The 18796-nt window shown below is 38.1% G+C and overlaps 2 protein-coding genes across 2 annotated transcripts; one reads left to right on the top strand and one right to left on the bottom strand.

Moving 5' to 3' along the window:
* Positions 1–1264: 1264 nt before the first annotated feature.
* On the top strand, positions 1265–7270 carry rab8a (RAB8A, member RAS oncogene family). Its single transcript, XM_046876491.1, has 8 exons — positions 1265–1488; positions 2419–2479; positions 3926–3986; positions 4074–4151; positions 4232–4321; positions 4472–4537; positions 6193–6243; positions 6837–7270. The coding sequence occupies exons 1-8, from the start codon at positions 1365–1367 to the stop codon at positions 6927–6929; spliced, it is 624 nt and encodes a 207-aa protein (XP_046732447.1). The 5' UTR covers positions 1265–1364; the 3' UTR covers positions 6930–7270.
* A 144-nt stretch (positions 7271–7414) lies between these two features.
* On the bottom strand, positions 7415–17459 carry cib3 (calcium and integrin binding family member 3). Its single transcript, XM_046876492.1, has 7 exons — positions 17449–17459; positions 15543–15648; positions 15214–15248; positions 13477–13588; positions 12330–12477; positions 9863–10058; positions 7415–9656 (listed from the first exon to the last, which is right to left on the bottom strand). Exons 2-7 carry the CDS (start codon positions 15591–15593, stop codon positions 9635–9637), a joined length of 564 nt encoding a protein of 187 aa, XP_046732448.1. The 5' UTR covers positions 15594–15648; positions 17449–17459; the 3' UTR covers positions 7415–9634.
* Between the last annotated feature and the right edge of the window lie 1337 nt (positions 17460–18796).

Below are 18796 nucleotides of genomic sequence, written 5' to 3'. Positions count from 1 at the left end.
GGATCCAATGCATTTTGATATGCTTTAGGGATGAAAACTTACTTAGGTGATCATTTTTTTATCTGGAATGGAAATTCAGGCCTGGTAATATATAATGCTCATAGCAGTTGGACAGTTTGTATAATGTGCTTAAGGATTTTGGATTTAACATTTTTACTTTTCAACTATTTATTTTTTTAAAGCTTTATGTTTAATCATTAATCTATATTGTTTTTCCAGGCAAAAGTTTGGACACCTTTCTCCTTCAGTAGTCTTTAATATTGTGCATTAATACTGAAGACATCCAAACTGAAAGAACGTGTGGAATAAGGCAGTAAACAAAAAAAAGTGTTAAACTAGTTAAACTATTTATATGTTTTAAACTTGGCAAACTCATAGCATCAGATTCATAAGGTAGTCACCTGGAATGGTTTTCAATTCACAGCCTCTGGGAAGTCCTCAAGATCTTTGGAAAACCTTGAGATTGCCTTATAAAGCTGACTGATACAGAAAGCTGCCACCAAAGCTAAATGAATCGTAAAATATAAAACAAAACATAAAGAAAGAAAAAAGCACTGAATGACTGGATGAAGGTCCAGACTTTTGACTAGTATTATAAATGAATAAATAATTGTGTGTGTGTGTGGATAGATAGATAGATAGATATAGATAGATAGATAGATAGATGATAGATAGATAGATAGATAGATAGATAGATAGATAGATAGATAGATAGATAGATAGATAGATAGATAGATAGATAGATAGATAGATAGATAGATAGATAGATAAGCTGCCAACAAACATTCAACACCTCTGGGAAATCCTCAAGATTACCATGAATAAATAAAAAATAAAAGTAAGTGTGTGTGTGTGTCGGTCGATATGTGTAGATTAGATAGATAGATAGATAGATAGATAGATAGATAGATAGATAGATAGATAGATAGATAGATAGATAGATAGATAGATAGATAGATTTTTAGACCCATTTTGCATTATTGCAGTATTCTCTGAACGGATATATTTTATATAAATTGAACAAACATAACACGACGTGCCTCAGAAAATAAAGTTATATATAAATGACACTGTTTTTTAAGGCACTTCGTTGTGTACGACGTACAATGTTTCAGTTTCCCTCCTCTCCCAGGCGCGTCATAAACATCATATTAGGGCACTTGGGAGTTTGCTAGATCACTTCGTAGAGTCCATGGATACCGGAGTCTACTGACTAGTCTGCAGGTTGCTGAGCAGGTTTGGGACGCGGCCTAGAATAAGGGGGGGTAGCCGCTGCTCTTGGCTGGGTGCGCTGCCTTGTGTGTCTGCGGCGCCACTCAGTGAACTCGCCGGGCGGGATTTCCGCAAATTGATATCCGTCGAGTATGGCGAAGACTTACGATTATTTGTTTAAACTGCTGTTGATCGGGGACTCGGGAGTCGGGAAGACCTGTGTGCTGTTCAGATTTTCAGAAGACGCCTTTAACTCGACTTTTATCTCAACTATAGGTGCGGTGCCCGACTCTGACATGCTCAGCGCTAGCTTAGCTAAACCCCACAGGCTAGTCAGCTAGCACGCTAATATTTTCTTTACACACAAATTAATTGGGTTAATTCGCATTCTAATTAGTCGTTTCCTAATTGTAGTGTCATTTATTGTGCATTTGATATTGAACCGAATGTAAATCCTTTTGTTTTAAGCTAGTTTCGGTGTCTTGGCTAGTTGCTAGCTTCTACTGACTAGCTGCGGCTAGTTTTTTTAGGTTGACGCAACGTAACATTATTCATTGTTTTTAATCTACCAAAGTCTGTGTGTGCATTTGCTGTAATGACGCCGAAACACCACAAAAGATTCTTTTTTATTTGTTTATTGGGTGAAACATGAAATAGTTCAGCTTTATTAACAGCCTATATATACATATATATAAATATACACATAGCGTCCACATCCTATCATTACGGAAGTCAGGTTAGCTATGAGTAAGCACAATTTCCTTGACTAGAGCAACTTCAGCTAGTTTAATAGCAAATCATTAAGTGTCTGTCAAACTTTATTTATCCCACCACATAAATCCTATAGTTTCTTCGCTGTGTCAATAAAACTCCTGGCTAATCCCTGAACAAGCCTTTGAGATCACTATCAGATCACTTCAGGTTTATTAGATGCCTTTTTTATTATGGTGTGTATGAAGAGTAGGAAATCTAACGCACATATTTTGCAAGATTTCCATCCCTGCTAGTGTTTCGTATCAAAGATCAAGCTGAGGAAGTGTTTCAGTAAAGACCTGGTCAGTGTGAAGAGGAAGTGAACAGTATTATCAGCTCTGTCAAGGCCCTGTTCCTGATACCTACAAAAAAAAAAATCGGAGAGAGAGAGAGGGAACATCTGTCCAGCTGAGTGTTCACACTTTTTTTCTTTTTCTGCTTGTTTTCTTGCAGGTATCGATTTCAAGATTAGGACAATAGAGTTAGATGGCAAGAAGATCAAGTTACAGATATGGTATGTTTCTTCGAGTGAACGGTCAGCTGATTTAGGTTTAGACCTAATTATTAAGGTAACGTGGAAGGCTACTTCTTCTCCACGCTGCTTCATACGCTCGGGCACTTGACCCTTTTTTATTTTTTTGCTTAGGAAATGTGCTTAAGGTGACAACGGTTACGTCTAACCCTTTAGGAAAGCGTGCTGTTCTTAAGCGTGACAATCAATGACAACATGGTGTGATGCGACACCTCTCATTATCCACATGCTGCTTATATTCTGTAATTCAGTGTTTTATTACTCATGTTATTCCCGACTTTTTTAACTTCTGCACAAGCGTTTTTTATTCTTTGATTTTTTCCATGCTGTAACAAGCCCCTTCCTGTAATTTCTCACTGCAGCTTTATACGGGATCTTTTCCCCCACCAGCTTTTATCTTTCTCTCTTTCCTTCTTTTCAATTTAGTTATTACAAAAAAAACACAGCTTGTCGTGTTACCGAGGAAAACCGCAGTCCTGAAGACTCTTCTGAGTCCAGAAAAACTGGAGACTCCTTTCATAAATATTGTCATCTTACAGAAACCATAATCAATAACGTTAGTTTACGTTCTGAGTCGGTGTTTATTTACTGTTTAATCGTCCGCCCCGCTGTACTGCGTCACTATATGAGCTGTTGCTGTAGAAATGTATGAAATAAAGGGGGGGAAATGTTTTGCTAGTTTCGCTTTTTCTTCACTTGACTCACAAACCGATGAGATGCACCGATTTGAACGAATGCAATGGGGAATGAATGCATTCCTTATCGATAAATTAACCATTATTGTCCTTTTTAGTGTTCTATCGTTAGTTGCCTTAGATAAGCGGCTAAATAAATCAATAAAAATCCCCTTTGGTGAGGTAACGTCTCTGTCCCTGTAGCTTATCTGATGAGCCGTGTTTTGTGAAACAGAAACTATTTTGGTTCCTCTTTACCGCATTATGTTTAATTTATATTTATTTGTTTAATGAATTTCAAAGCTTCTTTTCCTGAAGACCGTTCGTGTGAGAGAAGGTAGTGAGGCGAGTGCAGTGTGGCAGGGATTTAATAACGATGCTCACACACGGCGATCGTGCTCTAATGCAGTGCAGGTTGATTGCGGAACGTGATTGCGATCGTCTGTGCGACGTAATATTTAACTTGGCCTACTGCGTTATTCATAGTTTACAGTGGCATTTGTTTCAGCTGATAATTAGCTTATAACCTGTTTGTGTATTAAATGTTAATGATTTCCTATACAAAATCAATAGTTTTATTTTCTACCTTGATTTTAAATATAGGAAATCTTTTACTTCCTGAATAAGTTACTGTGCTGAGTCAATGTAAAGACGCCGCTCTGTGTTGTAGGCCGACTCTTAATGGCGCAATAAGAGATTTTTTAAGCGCTTGCCTCCCGGCAGGTCTCATCAGGTTTGACTTTGTGATTCGCAGGGACACGGCGGGACAGGAGCGATTCCGGACAATCACGACGGCGTATTACAGAGGCGCTATGGTGAGTCCATGACAAACTGTAAATTATTTTTTTAATGTTGCATTTATACATAATTTCTCATCACATTGATGTATCTTATGTGATCAGGGCATCATGCTGGTGTATGACATTACCAATGAAAAATCCTTCGACAACATCAAGAATTGGATCAGGAACATAGAAGAGGTGAGGATTAGTGAGCATAGAGAGAGTGCACATAATAACACGCAATCTCCTTTATAACTGAACCTTTGCCTGTTACCCAGCATGCATCAGCAGACGTGGAGAAAATGATTCTGGGGAACAAATGTGACATCAATGAGAAGCGGCAAGTTTCCAAAGACAGAGGAGAGAAGGTGAGGGAGCTTTGATTGTGTATGAAGTTTGCTGTTATGAGTTATCATTCATTAAAAAAAAAAACGACAAGGATGGACAACGATATTCACGTCCGTCACGTGAACAGCGCAGCTGTTGATTAATGAGGATGCTGCGTTTTCTCCCTTCAGCTGGCGTTAGAGTACGGCATCAAGTTCATGGAGACGAGTGCGAAGGCCAACATCAACGTGGAAAATGTGAGTGAAGTTCACAGACCTTCTTTAAACGTACAATATCTGGGCAAAAGTATTGGGACACCTTACTTTTTTCCTGCCATGTGTCCGGGTTTCTGCAGAGTCTTAAAAAGTTTAAAAATCTACAGTTTTAGGTCTTAAAAAGTTTATCTGCCTCCAATGCTCATCGGAAAATGCCCCCGTTGCACTTTAAATTGTTTATTGTTTTGTTACCGCGGTGTTGTAGTTCTTTCTTTCGTTGGTCCAAATATAATTTACTGTATTACGACCACAAATGAGATGAAACAAATGAAACATGCAACAGCCAATCAGGTTTCTCTTTTTGGTGCAAATCTTTCTTAGATTGTACCACAGACATAAAACGGATTTTATTAAAAAGTGAAAGGTCAGTGATAGTCGGCTTGAAAAAATAATTTAGGGCTCGATGATGGCCAGTTGCTAAAAACGTGTGTGTGTTTTTGATGTTTTGATTTAGGTCTTTAAAAGTCTTAAATTTGACCTGGTGAAACCTGCAGAAACCCTGATATGTGGTTCTTTGCCAAACTGTTACAACAAAGTTGGAGGCACATTTGTTTGGGTAGCATTAAGTTTCCCCTTCACTTCAATGAGGAGACCCAATCCTGTTCCACCATGACATTTGAACAAAGTTCTTCATAAAGACATGGCTTGAAGTAGATCATGAGTGGCCTGCTATAGAGCTCTTACCCTAAACACCTATTAAAAATGAGGACTTGGTTCCCCTTTTAAGTTTGGTTCCTCTCAGGGTTTCTTCCTCATGCCATCTCAGGGAGTTTTTTCTTGCCACGGTCGCCACTGGCTCGCTAATTAGGGATGAACGTGTAAAATCTTTTATTAGCACTTTAGCTGTGTAAAGCTGCTTAGATTTTTAACAATGTCCATTGTCCAAATAATGAATTGAATTGCACATTTGGGATAAACTGGAATAAATCTGGGCCTCCTCACCCTACATCAATACCTGATTTGGGACTAAATGTGGAATGGAATGTTAAAAAAAAACACGGATTTTATTGTCAGGGGTCCACAATTTTTTTTCTTTATATTTTATATTCATAAGACCCCAATATCAAGCACATTCTGAGCTTTATTGTTTTTTTTACCAGAGGATTAAGTGGAACTTGTTTGTCAAAATGACCACAGCTTATGGCACGTCATGGCAGTGCACATGACACTGAAGAGCGCATTAACAGGTTTAGTTTCATTCCCATGAGGGTAATTTCGAGTTGTGTAGTTCAAATATTACTCACTTATACGTCAAAGAGCACGTGGTAATGTTTTTCACTTTTCAGATTTCTATTCATTAGAGCTTGGATAGTTTAAAACAAGCCCTCCTTCAGTTCAGAGTGCTTTGGGTATTTTTACTGCATGATTCTTGCACCGATAACATTTTATGCAGCTTGGTCTGGTTATCGGTAGCAGCCGGTGGTTTTGGTAACGCTTCGTCTTCATATGCACGTAGCACCCAATGTTGCTTACAATCAAATTAATTACTGAAACCGCTGCATTCCTCAGTAACTGTGAGTCTCTAAACGCATTACACATGCATTATGCATTCACTAAGTAAAGTGCGAGTCAACAGAGAGAGCTTTTTGTTGTTGTTGTTGTTGTTGTTTTAAAGCTTCTGATTTCTCTGTTCCCAGGCGTTTTTAACACTCGCCAGAGACATCAAAGCAAAGATGGACACGAAACTGGTAGGTTTACTCCATTTTCTTCACTTCTATTAGCATAACTGATATTAAAGGTATTTTCAGAAAAAAAAAATTTCTCCACTGCACATCAAACTTATGCCACCTGAAAACTGATCTGGTTCTGTAAAAGGAACCCGGTTACATTTTTTTTTAATCTGTTCATCTTTCTGAACTTGAACAAAAATACGTGCACATTAATCTGACGCTGGTTCTGTTTGTGCTGTCTTTAACAAGATTGTGTATTTATTGATTCGTTTATTTAATTTACTTAGAACTTGTTAAACTTTTAATACGGGACAAGCAGAAATACTCATTATACAGGTTTTCATTGCGTTCAGTTAACAATCAGATAAATAATATTAATCCATATACGTCATTCCATATTGGATTTAACTTTAGATTGAACTCATCTCTATGACTATTCCAGTCGTCTCTCAACTTCTGATAATTCTTGAGTTTGTTTTTATTTTGGGAGGAATTAAATAAAGGTACTGAAGTATACAGTGGTTTATAGAGATCTTGAGATATAACAGAGCAGAGTGAAAGTCGGGTTCCAACTGCTGTAATCCATTTCTATTTCGTGTCTCTTGCTGTAGGAGGGCAACAATCCCCAAGGCAGCAGTCAGGGAGTGAAGATCACCACCGAGCAACAGAAAAAGAGCAGCTTCTTCCGCTGTGTTTTACTGTGAAGACTAAGGCCTTACTGTCCTTCACCCTGGGGGCTGGACTCAACTGGACTGTGCTCTTGTTTTTAAGCACTTCTCCCTCTCTCTCTCTCTCTCTCTCTCTCTCTCTTTCTCTCTCTCTCTATCTATCTATCTATCTATCCTGCTCTGTCTGTTTCAGCACCTATCTGCTTCCTGCCCTGGCACTACAGGAGTGCTCGGCTCCTCTCATCTGCTTCCACTGAAACGTGACTGTTTCTTCCAGCTCGCCTGCTTTTTTTCGAACGAGGCCAAGGCAGACCATCCAGCCCATTGTAATGTCTCCATGACTGAGGATTGCACCATAAATAACACATTCCCATTCAGTCTCACAACTCTTCAGTGCTCTTACTGCAGCAGAGAATCAGCTAATAATACCCTTCTGGGGTCGGAGCAGGATGTGCTCTCAAACGTTGAGGATCATTTCCTGTAAAAAACAGTACAGTTTTTTTTTTTTTTTTTTTTTTTTTGCGCACCATCTTTGACGTTTACGATCAAATCGAATAAGCGGCTCATTTCGCAGTCAACATTCCATTAACACACTGTCGTGTTATTTGTGTTTGTCTATTTAACCAACTTATAGAAATATGGCATCAAATTTTTCCTCTCCCCTGAGCTGCCCCATGAAAATGCACACAAGCCAACCTCAAAATGCAGCCTTTGGTTCTTCCTTCCTAATGGCCGAGTGAAATACCAAAATATTTATTCGGATTTAATTCAAGGGGAAAAATCATCTTGCTTTGTCATTTCGCTTGGCTTTTATATTGCGTCCCGTTTGACGTAGAAAAGCAGACGTGTTATTTACGCAACAGGAAACAGCCCTTTTTTTTTTTTTTTCTCTCTCTCTCTCTCTCCCCCCCCAAAAAAGATTTGACTAGACCCAAAACACAACACACTTGTCACTTCCTGTTCATAGACGGCATCAGGCACCCAGTATAATTCAACGTTTCCCGCCCATTTCCTGCGTGCGCTTCGATGACTAGAGTTCATATCATATGACTGGACTCATCCGCACAGACAACAGCTGCTCGTGCCATTTATTTCGCTTTCTCTTCATTTTTTCTTTGCTGAAGTGTTAGGAACTTGTATCCTCAGAGCTAGCAATAGGCCGAAAGAGCCGATAACTTACCAGCGCTGACACCCAGAATAAAAAAAAAAAAGAATACAAAAAAATGAAGGATGGATTTTTTTTTTCCCTTTCTTTTTTTTTTTTAAACAGTGTTTCACAGACTTTTTTTTTTTTTTCGGAAGCGGAGAGAAAGCTCACCGAGTGGATCGTTTTTTCTTTTCTTTCTTTCTTTCAATGAAAGCTGGAGATAATACAAAGCTGGTTTGAATGGAAAAATTTCAGCACCCCCCAAACACACGCACGCACGCACACATACACCCAAAGACTTAAGATATTTTCCTATACGAGTTTGTTCACATCTCCATTTCACCCAGTCTTGCTCCAGCCCACGCCCTGTGCACCCCCTTCCTTTTGAGATTTCCTAACATTCTGCCATTTGTCTTAATTACTAATACTTGATCTCTCATTACAGATCTATGCATTATGAAGGTGACATTTTTGACCTCTTGTATTTTTACATATTTTTCTGTCTCTCCTCTCTCTGCAGTAATTTCTATTATCTTTTTTTTGTTGTTTGTTTGGTTGGTTTTTTTAATTTTTTTATTTACAATTCTTAGACATTTCCAGTGTCAGGGTTTTCTTTTTTTTTTTTTTTGCTGTCAGTTGCTTTTGTGCAATTCAGTGGCTGTTTAATGATGAGACTTGTACAGTGTATTAAGTGCAAAATGCAGTTTTCGCCGTTCAGTGTGTTTAGACCCTGTTACGCACAGCAGATCGGTCTTTCAGTGTGTCCGGCAGAAACGGCTCGATCCAGCGTTTCTTTTTTCGTTCCCTTTCTGTGCGCTCTTTGCAATTCCGAGTGCCACTGCGAGCGCGAAGACCGGAAGAGAAAAGTAAACTAGTAGAGAGAAGAGGGTTTATTAACCGGTAGTGCTTCCTGAAATTTCCTGCAGTTTTTGCCAACTGCGTCGATCCTCGTCGAACTGTCTTTGTTCCTTAACTTTATTTTCGAAATCACTGTCATTCATATCGTTTTCTTTTATACAAACGTTCATTTAATTTCCGATCGTGAGGTGAACGGGGAGAAGAAAGTTGTTACATTTTGAAAATAAAATAAAATAAAAAACGACAAAAAAAGAATTGTAAATAACACTCTAAAAAGAGATCTACTTAAATTGTACTGTACTTTCTAAAAAAAACAAATCATGTTGGAAAAAAATTGTCTACATTTTGTAGATATCAGTGCTTTTGATTTATTAAAAATAAGATTCTTTTAAGAAGTGAAGATTTGTGACTTGTTTCAATCTTTAGCCCTGCTGAATCGGGAGCTGTGGGCTTACAGGTCGGGGTCGAGTCCTCGATTCTCAGAAACGATACTCATTTCATTAGACAAAAGATGCATTGACTATAAAATAAAAGGGAAACTAAAACACGAAGTGCCGATCGAGGAAGTGCAACATCTTGGTTTGATGTATTTCACTGTCGATCCATTGTTCTCAGAAGAAAAACGCTGTAAATGTTTCTGAGGCCAGGTGCTGCATTACCTCCATTTCATCTTCAGTTTCTGGTGGCCTCAGCAAAGAAGAGCGTTTGACTTGTAGTCTGTTTGGTCCTCAAAGGCTTATATTCTGATATGGAATGTGCTGGAAAGAAAAGAGGTGTACAGATTTTAAAAAGTAATTTGTACTAGTTTAAATGTCTAGAAATGGCTTCATGTAATTGTTTAGATGATTGAAGAAGCTTGGATTTAGAATCCTGGGCAATGAAGTATTGATAATTATACTGAGAAGATTTAGACATTTTACACTACTGTTAAGTCTTTAAACCCTACATGTTCTGTAGCTCTAACCTGAGGAAGTCCGGCGCTCTAGTGATCATGTGCTGGAAATCCTCTAATGACAGACGGCCGTCGTTGTCCATGTCAGCTTCATTGAGGACTTTTTCACACACCATCCTCACTTCATCTTCAGTCAGCTCGTTCCGCGTAAGCTTGTTCAAGGTCTTCTCCAGATCCGATTGACAAATAAAGTCATCGTTGTTAAAGTCTTAGAAAGAGATATATAATACAATGAGCCTATTGTATGAAGAATTTGACTTTATATATATATATATATATATATATATATATATATATATATATATATATATATATATATATATATATATATATATATATATATACACTGTATATACACATATATATATATATATGTGTGTATATACTGTATATATATACAGTATATATACTGTATATACAGTGTATATACTGTATATAGTGTATATACTGTATATACAGTGTATATACTGTATACAGTGTATATACTGTATATACAGTATATATACTGTATATACAGTGTATACACTGTATATACAGTGTATATACTGTATATACAGTGTATATACACATACACACAGTATATCAAAAGTTTGTGGACACGGTTTTGCCAAGGATAAAGAACTTTAATGTGCTGAATCTGAAGCCCACTGAATACCATATTAATGGTTTGCCTTTGGAATACGTTGTTTAACATACAAGTACATATCAGTGTCCACATATTTTTGGTTTTTCATTATGTATGAGTATATGAAATAAATTAACGTTGCAGTGGTATGTGTGTAAATATATATATATTATATATATATATATATATATATATATATATATATATATATATATATATATATATATAAATGGCAATAATTTCTATTTGTCAGAATCAGAATATTTTATTGATCCCATACGGGGAATTGGGTTGCAGTTTCTCGCAGTAAAACCAAAAAGTAAAGAGAAAAGTAAAATTTAAAAATTAAGGAAATGTAAATAAATAAACATGGTAGGTTGAAATGAAATTTGTAGCAGCAGTGAAACAGATGGGGGAGGTGGTAGCCTACGGGTTAATGCATTGGACTTTGGATTTGGGGGTTGTGGTTACAGGTTGCCACTCTTGGGCTCTTGAGCAAGGCCCTTATTCCCCACCCCAATGGGTTCTCAGTTGTGGGAATAAAGTACATAAATGGACGGTCCGAAGCCCGGAGAATCAAATTATATCAATAACATTCATTCTTAATGTTTGCTTGGATCAGGAGCCTTCTAATTAGCACCATTTCTCTTTTTCAACTATACACTTCATGGTCGAACATTCGTACTGGCACGTGAGTGGAAAAAATAATCCACCCTACTGCTGTCCAACTATAATCTAAACAATTTCATCTTCAAACCTTCTACATCTGATTGGCACGAGATAACAAGATGGCTGCTACCCCTGTTTTAGCATGGGGTCAGTTGTTATGTTTGAGACCTGATAGTCATATTTACCAAACAATTCGACGCACTTTTTAGGTTAATGGCAGATATAAACGTTAACTATGTTAGTATTGTAGTTACAGAGCAAACTTGAAGGTAACACAAAATTCTTGGCTCTTGTGCTACAATTTGTTTAAATTAAACAGTGCTGGTTGAAGTACACAAACCATGTGCTTGAGGTAAAGTAGAGATTCACTCTGTAAAATATTACTATTATTAGAATCATATTGATGAGGCAAACACTGAATTATATCTATTAAAATTATAATGAGCCTTAAACCTTCTTTTCAACTACAAGTTTTTGCCCATGGCTAATTTCGCAAAATGTAGTTGAGTCAAAAGATATTTGACTTTAAAATGTAGTGAAGTAAAAGTCTCCGCAAATGAAAATACTTCAGTAAAAAACAGATGCACGAAAAAGCTACTTAAGAACAGTAACAAACTACAAACATTTACTTCCTGACTGTCCACCATTGAAATTAAATGTATAACCGGTGTTGGGACTTCATCAGTCATGCGTGTATCAGGGCTCCTTTTGTTTACTGTCTGTAAATAATAAATGAAAACTTTCTTTTGACCTTCGGAGGCTATGGAGCATGTGCGGCTGTAAAAAGTCTTAATCTGATAACATTTAATTAGACAGCCTCGACACACACACGCACACAACACGTGTGCTTTCTGTTTTTGGAGATAGACCATGCTCTAATAATATACCATGCATTATTTATACGATTTCTTAAAGTACTGTCGGCCGGCCTGTACACGATTATCACAAAAGAAAGCTGTTGATCTCTGCTCCAGTACATGTGTCTCTGACCTATAGTCATCTTAAACTATCTTATCATTCAGAATGAGACCACAGATACACTGGCATTGTGAGTGGTTTGTCCGTCTGTCTGTGTGTGTGTGTGTGTGTGTGTGTGTGTGTGTGTGTGTGTGTGTGTGTGTGTGTGTGTGTGTGTGTGTGTGTGTGTGTGTACTGTAAATTTGAATTGTTCTGGCTAGGACTGACCATAGATTTTGAATGCATAGTAGGCTTTTAGGTCTCTCGGTGCCATTTCACTCAACACTGAGAACATATCCAAGAAGTCGTCCAAAGTCATGTTTCCTTCTCCGTCCTCTGAAAAGACCTCTGCGATTCTCTGCCGGAACGGGTTATCCTGAACAAGACATATATCATCAAACAAAAAAAGTAATTATTTATTAACATTAGCCTCAAAGCCTTTTCCTAAGATCAGTTAAAGAAAATTTCCTCAAGACGTCTCACACAGATTCATAGATTTGAGCCTTTTACATGTAATGATACCGATGATCTTTATGCACAGGTTGCTGAATGGTTTTGACAACCCAGCCATTAGGGTTGCACAAGCCAGTGCACTCTTAGTGCCGGTCCCAAGCCCGGATAAATGGGGAGGGTTGCGTTAGGAAGGGCATCCAGTGTAAAAACGTGCCAAATCGAACATGCGGATCACGAATACAGATTATCCGTTGTGCGACCCCTAATGGGAGAAGCCAAAAGAAAGTCAGTCTGAAGGGTTTCGACATTTTTAGAGGGTTGAGCTTGTTGAAGGTGTTCCTGATCTCTTGTCGTCTTCCAGTGGTGTTCTTCCGCTCGTGTGCGCATGCCACTCAAAACACCTCGAACGACTCGATGCAGCATCGGCGTATGTCAAACGTATGTCATGTCAAACATCTTTGTGGCTGATTGTGGCCCAGTTTCACGCAGATTTATCGCAGACGTGGTAGCGCACGTGGTCTGAATGGCACCAGTTTGCACTATTAGTCTCGAAACATTTTGATACTACCTCGTATGTGTACCTAATAAACTGGTGTATCTACAGATTACAAATTCATAGATCATAAACATTTTAAACATTCTCATGATTAGTAGAGAATAGGTTTACTAATGCAAATGATGAGCTCCCTGGTTCTTGTTGTGACAGATAACCTACTGATCAAATTTGTGTGAAGTGGCATGTAATGGACTTGCACTTCAGCAAAGTCCATATGTTGATGCTTTCTCAAGTTCAGGGGGATCTGATGACACACAACCTCTCCAAGGCTGCGATCAATTAGTAGCGGATCCATAATTAATAAGGAACACGGAGTGAGTGCCGCAGTGTGTAGTGTTAGTGCAGCGGGAGGCTCATATAGCGTACCTTCAGCTCAGGCATGCTGCCAATCAGCTCATAGGGTAGGCGCACATCTGGCTGGGTGGTGTAGTCGAGCGGAACGAGTTGTGGGGCCAAATCGCGATACCTATAGAAGAGTCTGGGGGAAAAGAATTATATACAAAAAATGCATCAGTATATTATTCCTCACTCCTTATGTTGTTACACTTATTAAAAAATTATAGGGACATGGACTTTTCCATCCATATGTGGTTCTTCCCCAAACTGTTACCACAAATTTGGACTTGGGATGCTGTAGCATTAAATTATTCCCTTTCATTTAAAGACACAAATCTGTTCCAGCATCACAATGCCCTTGTACACAAAGCCAGCTCCATGGGTTGGAATGGAAGTTTATGAGTAGCCTGCTATAGAGCTCCTCAGGCCTCCACACCTCCCTACATCAGTACCTGACTTTAATAAGACCCTTGTGGCTGAATGAGCAGACCACCAGACAAGAATCAACTTCTTCTGCAACCAGTTGTTGCAATATTTTGACCAGATATCGTATTTCTTTGCCTAAGCATGAGGTGGTATCAAAAAGTTTTAAGACTGGTTTTATAACACGCCAACAGATGGCAGCACAAGACTGCACACGCAGTCACAGAGGGCACCGACCTTCATAAGTCAACGTGCCAAAAAGACATCGTCCTGTGCACATCACACGTGATTTTCTGGATCTCACTTCTGCACCCACTCAACTCGACAGATTAGATCATGCGGACTTCGCCCTCTTTCCGAAGATGAAGATCCATCCTAAAGTTCGCTGTTTGCTTAGATCCAGCGTGAAACGCAGAAGGTGCTTGAGACGCTTCAAAAAGAAGACTTCCAGCACACATTCCAGAAGTGGCAGGAACGCTGAGAGCGCTGTATTGCTGTGCAGGGGGACTATTTTAAAGGTGATCGTGTGTAAACGTAGATCAATTAAGTACTTCCTTGTAAACAGAGCTAGTCTCGATCCACATACATTTGCGCCATTTATCAGACATTTACGGCATTTAGCAGACTCCCTTATCCAGAGCAACGTACAAAAGTACTTTAAGTCTCTAGAAATGAATAAATCTACACTGGTACGCAAGAATACAAAGTTAATATAAACATACTGGCACAATAAAAAGCGCAAAGTGAGTTCCAGTTGGCATGCAAGTGCCTTTATCTCATTTTATCATGTTGTCATGACATGACAATAAATATTGATATAGGTAACAGCAATGACAACAGTTTATGCAGAAAGGAGTAATTTATTATAACCTTCATTACAAAATAATTACAAAAGGAAACAGAACAGACAAGTTCTGTAACCAATTGTCTTTTACATACAGGTATAATGAATGGAATTCATTCAGTAAAAATTGCATTGGTTTTCTCAGCATATCTCCCACAGTGTGTAAATAAATGCGTGGGAACATTAGCCTGATGTGGAACAAAAATACAAAAAAGTACAAAGTAATGACTTTTCTACACAAAATTATAGTAGGGCATCTGTAGGAATAAGGGCAGAGCAAAGCACAATCATTCTGACAGAGGGCACAAACCACTGTTTCGATAAAGCAGTTCATTTGTTCATTCAAAAAACATACTGTAACACATTTCTTTTTTTAATGAATATTTCTGACACGGTTATGCGCAAGGCGGGAAACAATTACATGAAGGTACGTTGAGGTAAAAGTTAAAGTAATGTTTGTACAGTATTGATTTATTGACAAACAAATCCTTCAAAATTACCTCAGAATTTCTTTTCTGGTGAAGAATGTACAGTCCTGTAAATTGAAAAGGAAATGCAAACGATGCTGTTAACATGCAAACAGATTTTTAGGAATCCACAAATGTGTTATTTTAAAACCTTTAGCAGTCACGTACTAACATTTGAAGTCAAAGGAAAATATCATTGGATTGTCATACATTTTCTCAATTTATACAGATTTGCTTCTTGTTTTTAAGTCATTGAGAACAATTTTATCCGCATCGACAGATGGGTTCAGCGCTTCTAAAGGTTGCAGAGGTTATTCTAGGATCAATAGTGATTTCGCACCCTGAAAGGAAATCCGACTGACCTGATATGCGTCCAGTTGCTGCTGTGTGAAAATGGTCTGCTTGTTCCCCATTTCCCCTCGACATGAAGCGCAGTAGGCAGAAGAAACAGGCCGTGCGAGTACCGCTCTGCAATACAGTGGAGATGGAGATGCAAGCAGATATTTCAGCTATGAAATGGCTGCGATAATGAGGACTTGGGAAGAACAGAGGTGGATCAGATATCCCTCTGTGTCCCCATTATAATGGCCAGGTTTCATCGTTTTCGTTTCGCTGAATGGCAGGCCCTTTTTGGACGTGAATGCATGCTGTCGGTCAGCGGGAGTGCCGATGGCACGGAGCCCCCGCTGAGGGCTGGGGGGTGACGCCTTAGACGAAGAGTCGAGTTACACGTGTTTACCCACACAGGTCACAACACAGGAGTGGGTTCAGGAACACAAACATCATCATTAAAGTGTTCCATCCTGCATGTGCAAGCTAATAAATGTGCATAGTTTCGAATATGACGGGAAATTATGAACTAATGAATGCATGAATTCGCGTATCACGTATCACGGTGATGCGGAGACAATTGTGCGGTAATTGATCGTGAAATATTGATGCGTTCACACTTTTTCTTTGCCATTGTGAGCTTATTGAGAAGGTGCACCCAGGCCAAGGCTGACTGGTGTCATTGAATCAATGTGTATAACCTTTGTTCAGGATTATATTGCTTACAAATACATGTATTTTAATAAATACTTTCTGTGAAAGATAGACTACCATAAATAAAATGGGATTCGAGGTACAAAGTCTTGCCAGTTGGGTGATATTCACTGGCATACTGTGTCTTCTGAGCTTCTGTTAACAGAATATAATCATATAATTAATTATCTAAACAAATATAGACCATTTCAACGACCGTTCGTTCATTTGAGGAAATGGCGGCGAATCCAGATTCATTCGAGTTAAATAACGCAAACTTTTATACAACTCGTAATTCATGAATCGTTCTCTTTATTTACTCAGATCACTCGAGTCCTTGGTTTAATTTGCTAATAACAACATATAAATACAAATGATAAATTAGACTATTTAGTGTTTCCAAGTTGTTGTTAGCAAGTAACTGTAGCAACAAGTAGCTGACTGAGTGGTTCAGGAAACTTCCTGTATGGTCAGAAACACGGGAGACTAAAAATTGCGGATCCTATGCGAGTCCTCGCTAAACCGTGGGATTCAGTGAATCCCTCAGACAATTCGTGCCAAAATTTTTTCAACAATCTGTGTTTCCCTCAGGAACGTATTCAGCGGCGGACCACAAGTTTGTTTAGTTTCTGCCTCGCACTTTCAGCACATTTTTTTTTACCACCCTGAAGTGGCTAGCGGCTAGCGCTAGGGATTCTTTAGCTTTTCTGCCAGCTTCAAGAATTTCTCTTAAAAAGAGAAAATCCTGACAATTCCACATTTGTTGAAGTGTGACATTTGTTAAAGTATGCTGAAATAAGTAGAACAGCTATGCAGATCTTTAGAAATGTAAAAATTTATTATGAAACACACACACACACACTTACATACACACTTACATACACATCTCTATTACCCAAATAGGGTCTAAAAAAATAAACCATTTCTTTAATTTAATTTAATCAAATTAATTTATGCCGATTTATTGCTTACTCAGTTTAATCAATATAATAAAAATTGTAATAAATTATTTATATTCATTCTATTTTATTTTTGTATAAAATATTGTGTATATATTATTTAACCAAGTAGTAATTTAATTAAAAATGGTTTTAAAAATGTAAACTGTTGATGTTCACAAATGTTAAGAATAATAAAATGCTTAAATAAAAATAAAAAAATGAAAAGCAATTTTATGTTTTGCATTACTTTCCACTAACCGTACGAAATTTTACCGAACCGTGATTTAAAAACCGAGGTACGTACCGAACCGTGAATGTTGTGTACCGTTACATCCCTAATAGCGTTTAGCGAATCAGTCGGACCCATTAACGATTCACAGATTCGGTTGGTGCCCTCTAGTGGAATTCCATGGTGTTGTGTATGCTGTCAGAAGAATAATACGCAGCAGAACGGTTGAGTCGTGTTAACTCACATGGTTTTTATTCAGAACTGCCATTACTAATACGGCACTACATAAGTCACCACTAGAGGGCAGGCTTATCACAGAATGCTGATACCAATAGTACATATATTACACATGGCAAAAGCAGGAAGAGTCCCTACTGACTCTAGGGACTCAAAGTGACTCGGGAGTATCGGATCCGTTCACTGAGTGATTTATAAGGATTTGAATTCGTAAACGTTCCCACGACGTTTTAATTCAAATTAAAACCAGGACCATGTCGCTCACGCTCTCTCAGACCATGTACCAATTTGCTGTACATGTATTTTAAATATAAAATGGGATTTTGTCATTTGTTGCATATAGTGTTCATTGAAATTGATTATCTTATACCGAAATACTTGTGTTTTGTATTTTTGTTGTTTTAAAATTCTGTAAAATACTTTGTAAGAAGTTCTACATGATGACGTCATAAAATGCTGCCTCTAATTGGTGCCTACTCAGTATTTTGCTCAGACTTGTTGAGATCAGAACAGAAAAATGGAAGAAGGTGTGAAGATAAAAAAAATGTGCAGGCTGCCAGCTTTCAAAGTGTCCAAAGATTCATTAATAAATGTTTGATTGTATCAAACTTAAAGCCCTTGTTTAGTTCTATTTAACTTAAAGCTGAAGTTCATGTAAATGTACAGTACAGACCAAAAGTTTGGGCACACCTTCTCATTCAAAGAGTTTTCTTTATTTTCATGACTATAAAAATTGTAGATTCACAATGAAGGCATCAAAACTATGAATGAACACATGTGGAATTATATATGGAATTATATACATAACAAAAAAGTGTGAAACAACTGAAAAATGTCATATTCTAGGTTCTTCAAAGTAGCCACCTTTTGCTTTGATTACTGCTTTGCACACTCTTGGCATTCTCTTGATGAGCTTCAAGAGGTAGTCACCTGAAATGGTCTTCCAACAGTCTTGAAGGAGTTCCCCGAGAGATGCTTGGCACTTGTTGGCCCTTTTGCCTTCACTCTGCGGTCTAGCTAACCCCTAAACCATCTCGATTGGGTTCAGGTCCGGTGACTGTGGAGGCCAGGTCATCTGGCGCAGCACCCCATCACTCTCCTTCTTGGTCAAATAGCCCTTGATGCTTTCAGTGTGACTCTACAATTTTCATAGTCATGAAAATAAAGAAAACTCTTTGAATGAGAA

This window comes from Silurus meridionalis, chromosome 20 (assembly GCF_014805685.1).
Source record: "Silurus meridionalis isolate SWU-2019-XX chromosome 20, ASM1480568v1, whole genome shotgun sequence".
Classification (NCBI taxonomy): Eukaryota; Metazoa; Chordata; class Actinopteri; order Siluriformes; family Siluridae; genus Silurus; species Silurus meridionalis.
The sequence above is the reverse complement of the archived record's forward strand: the minus strand, read 5'-3'. Positions and strand labels throughout refer to the sequence as shown.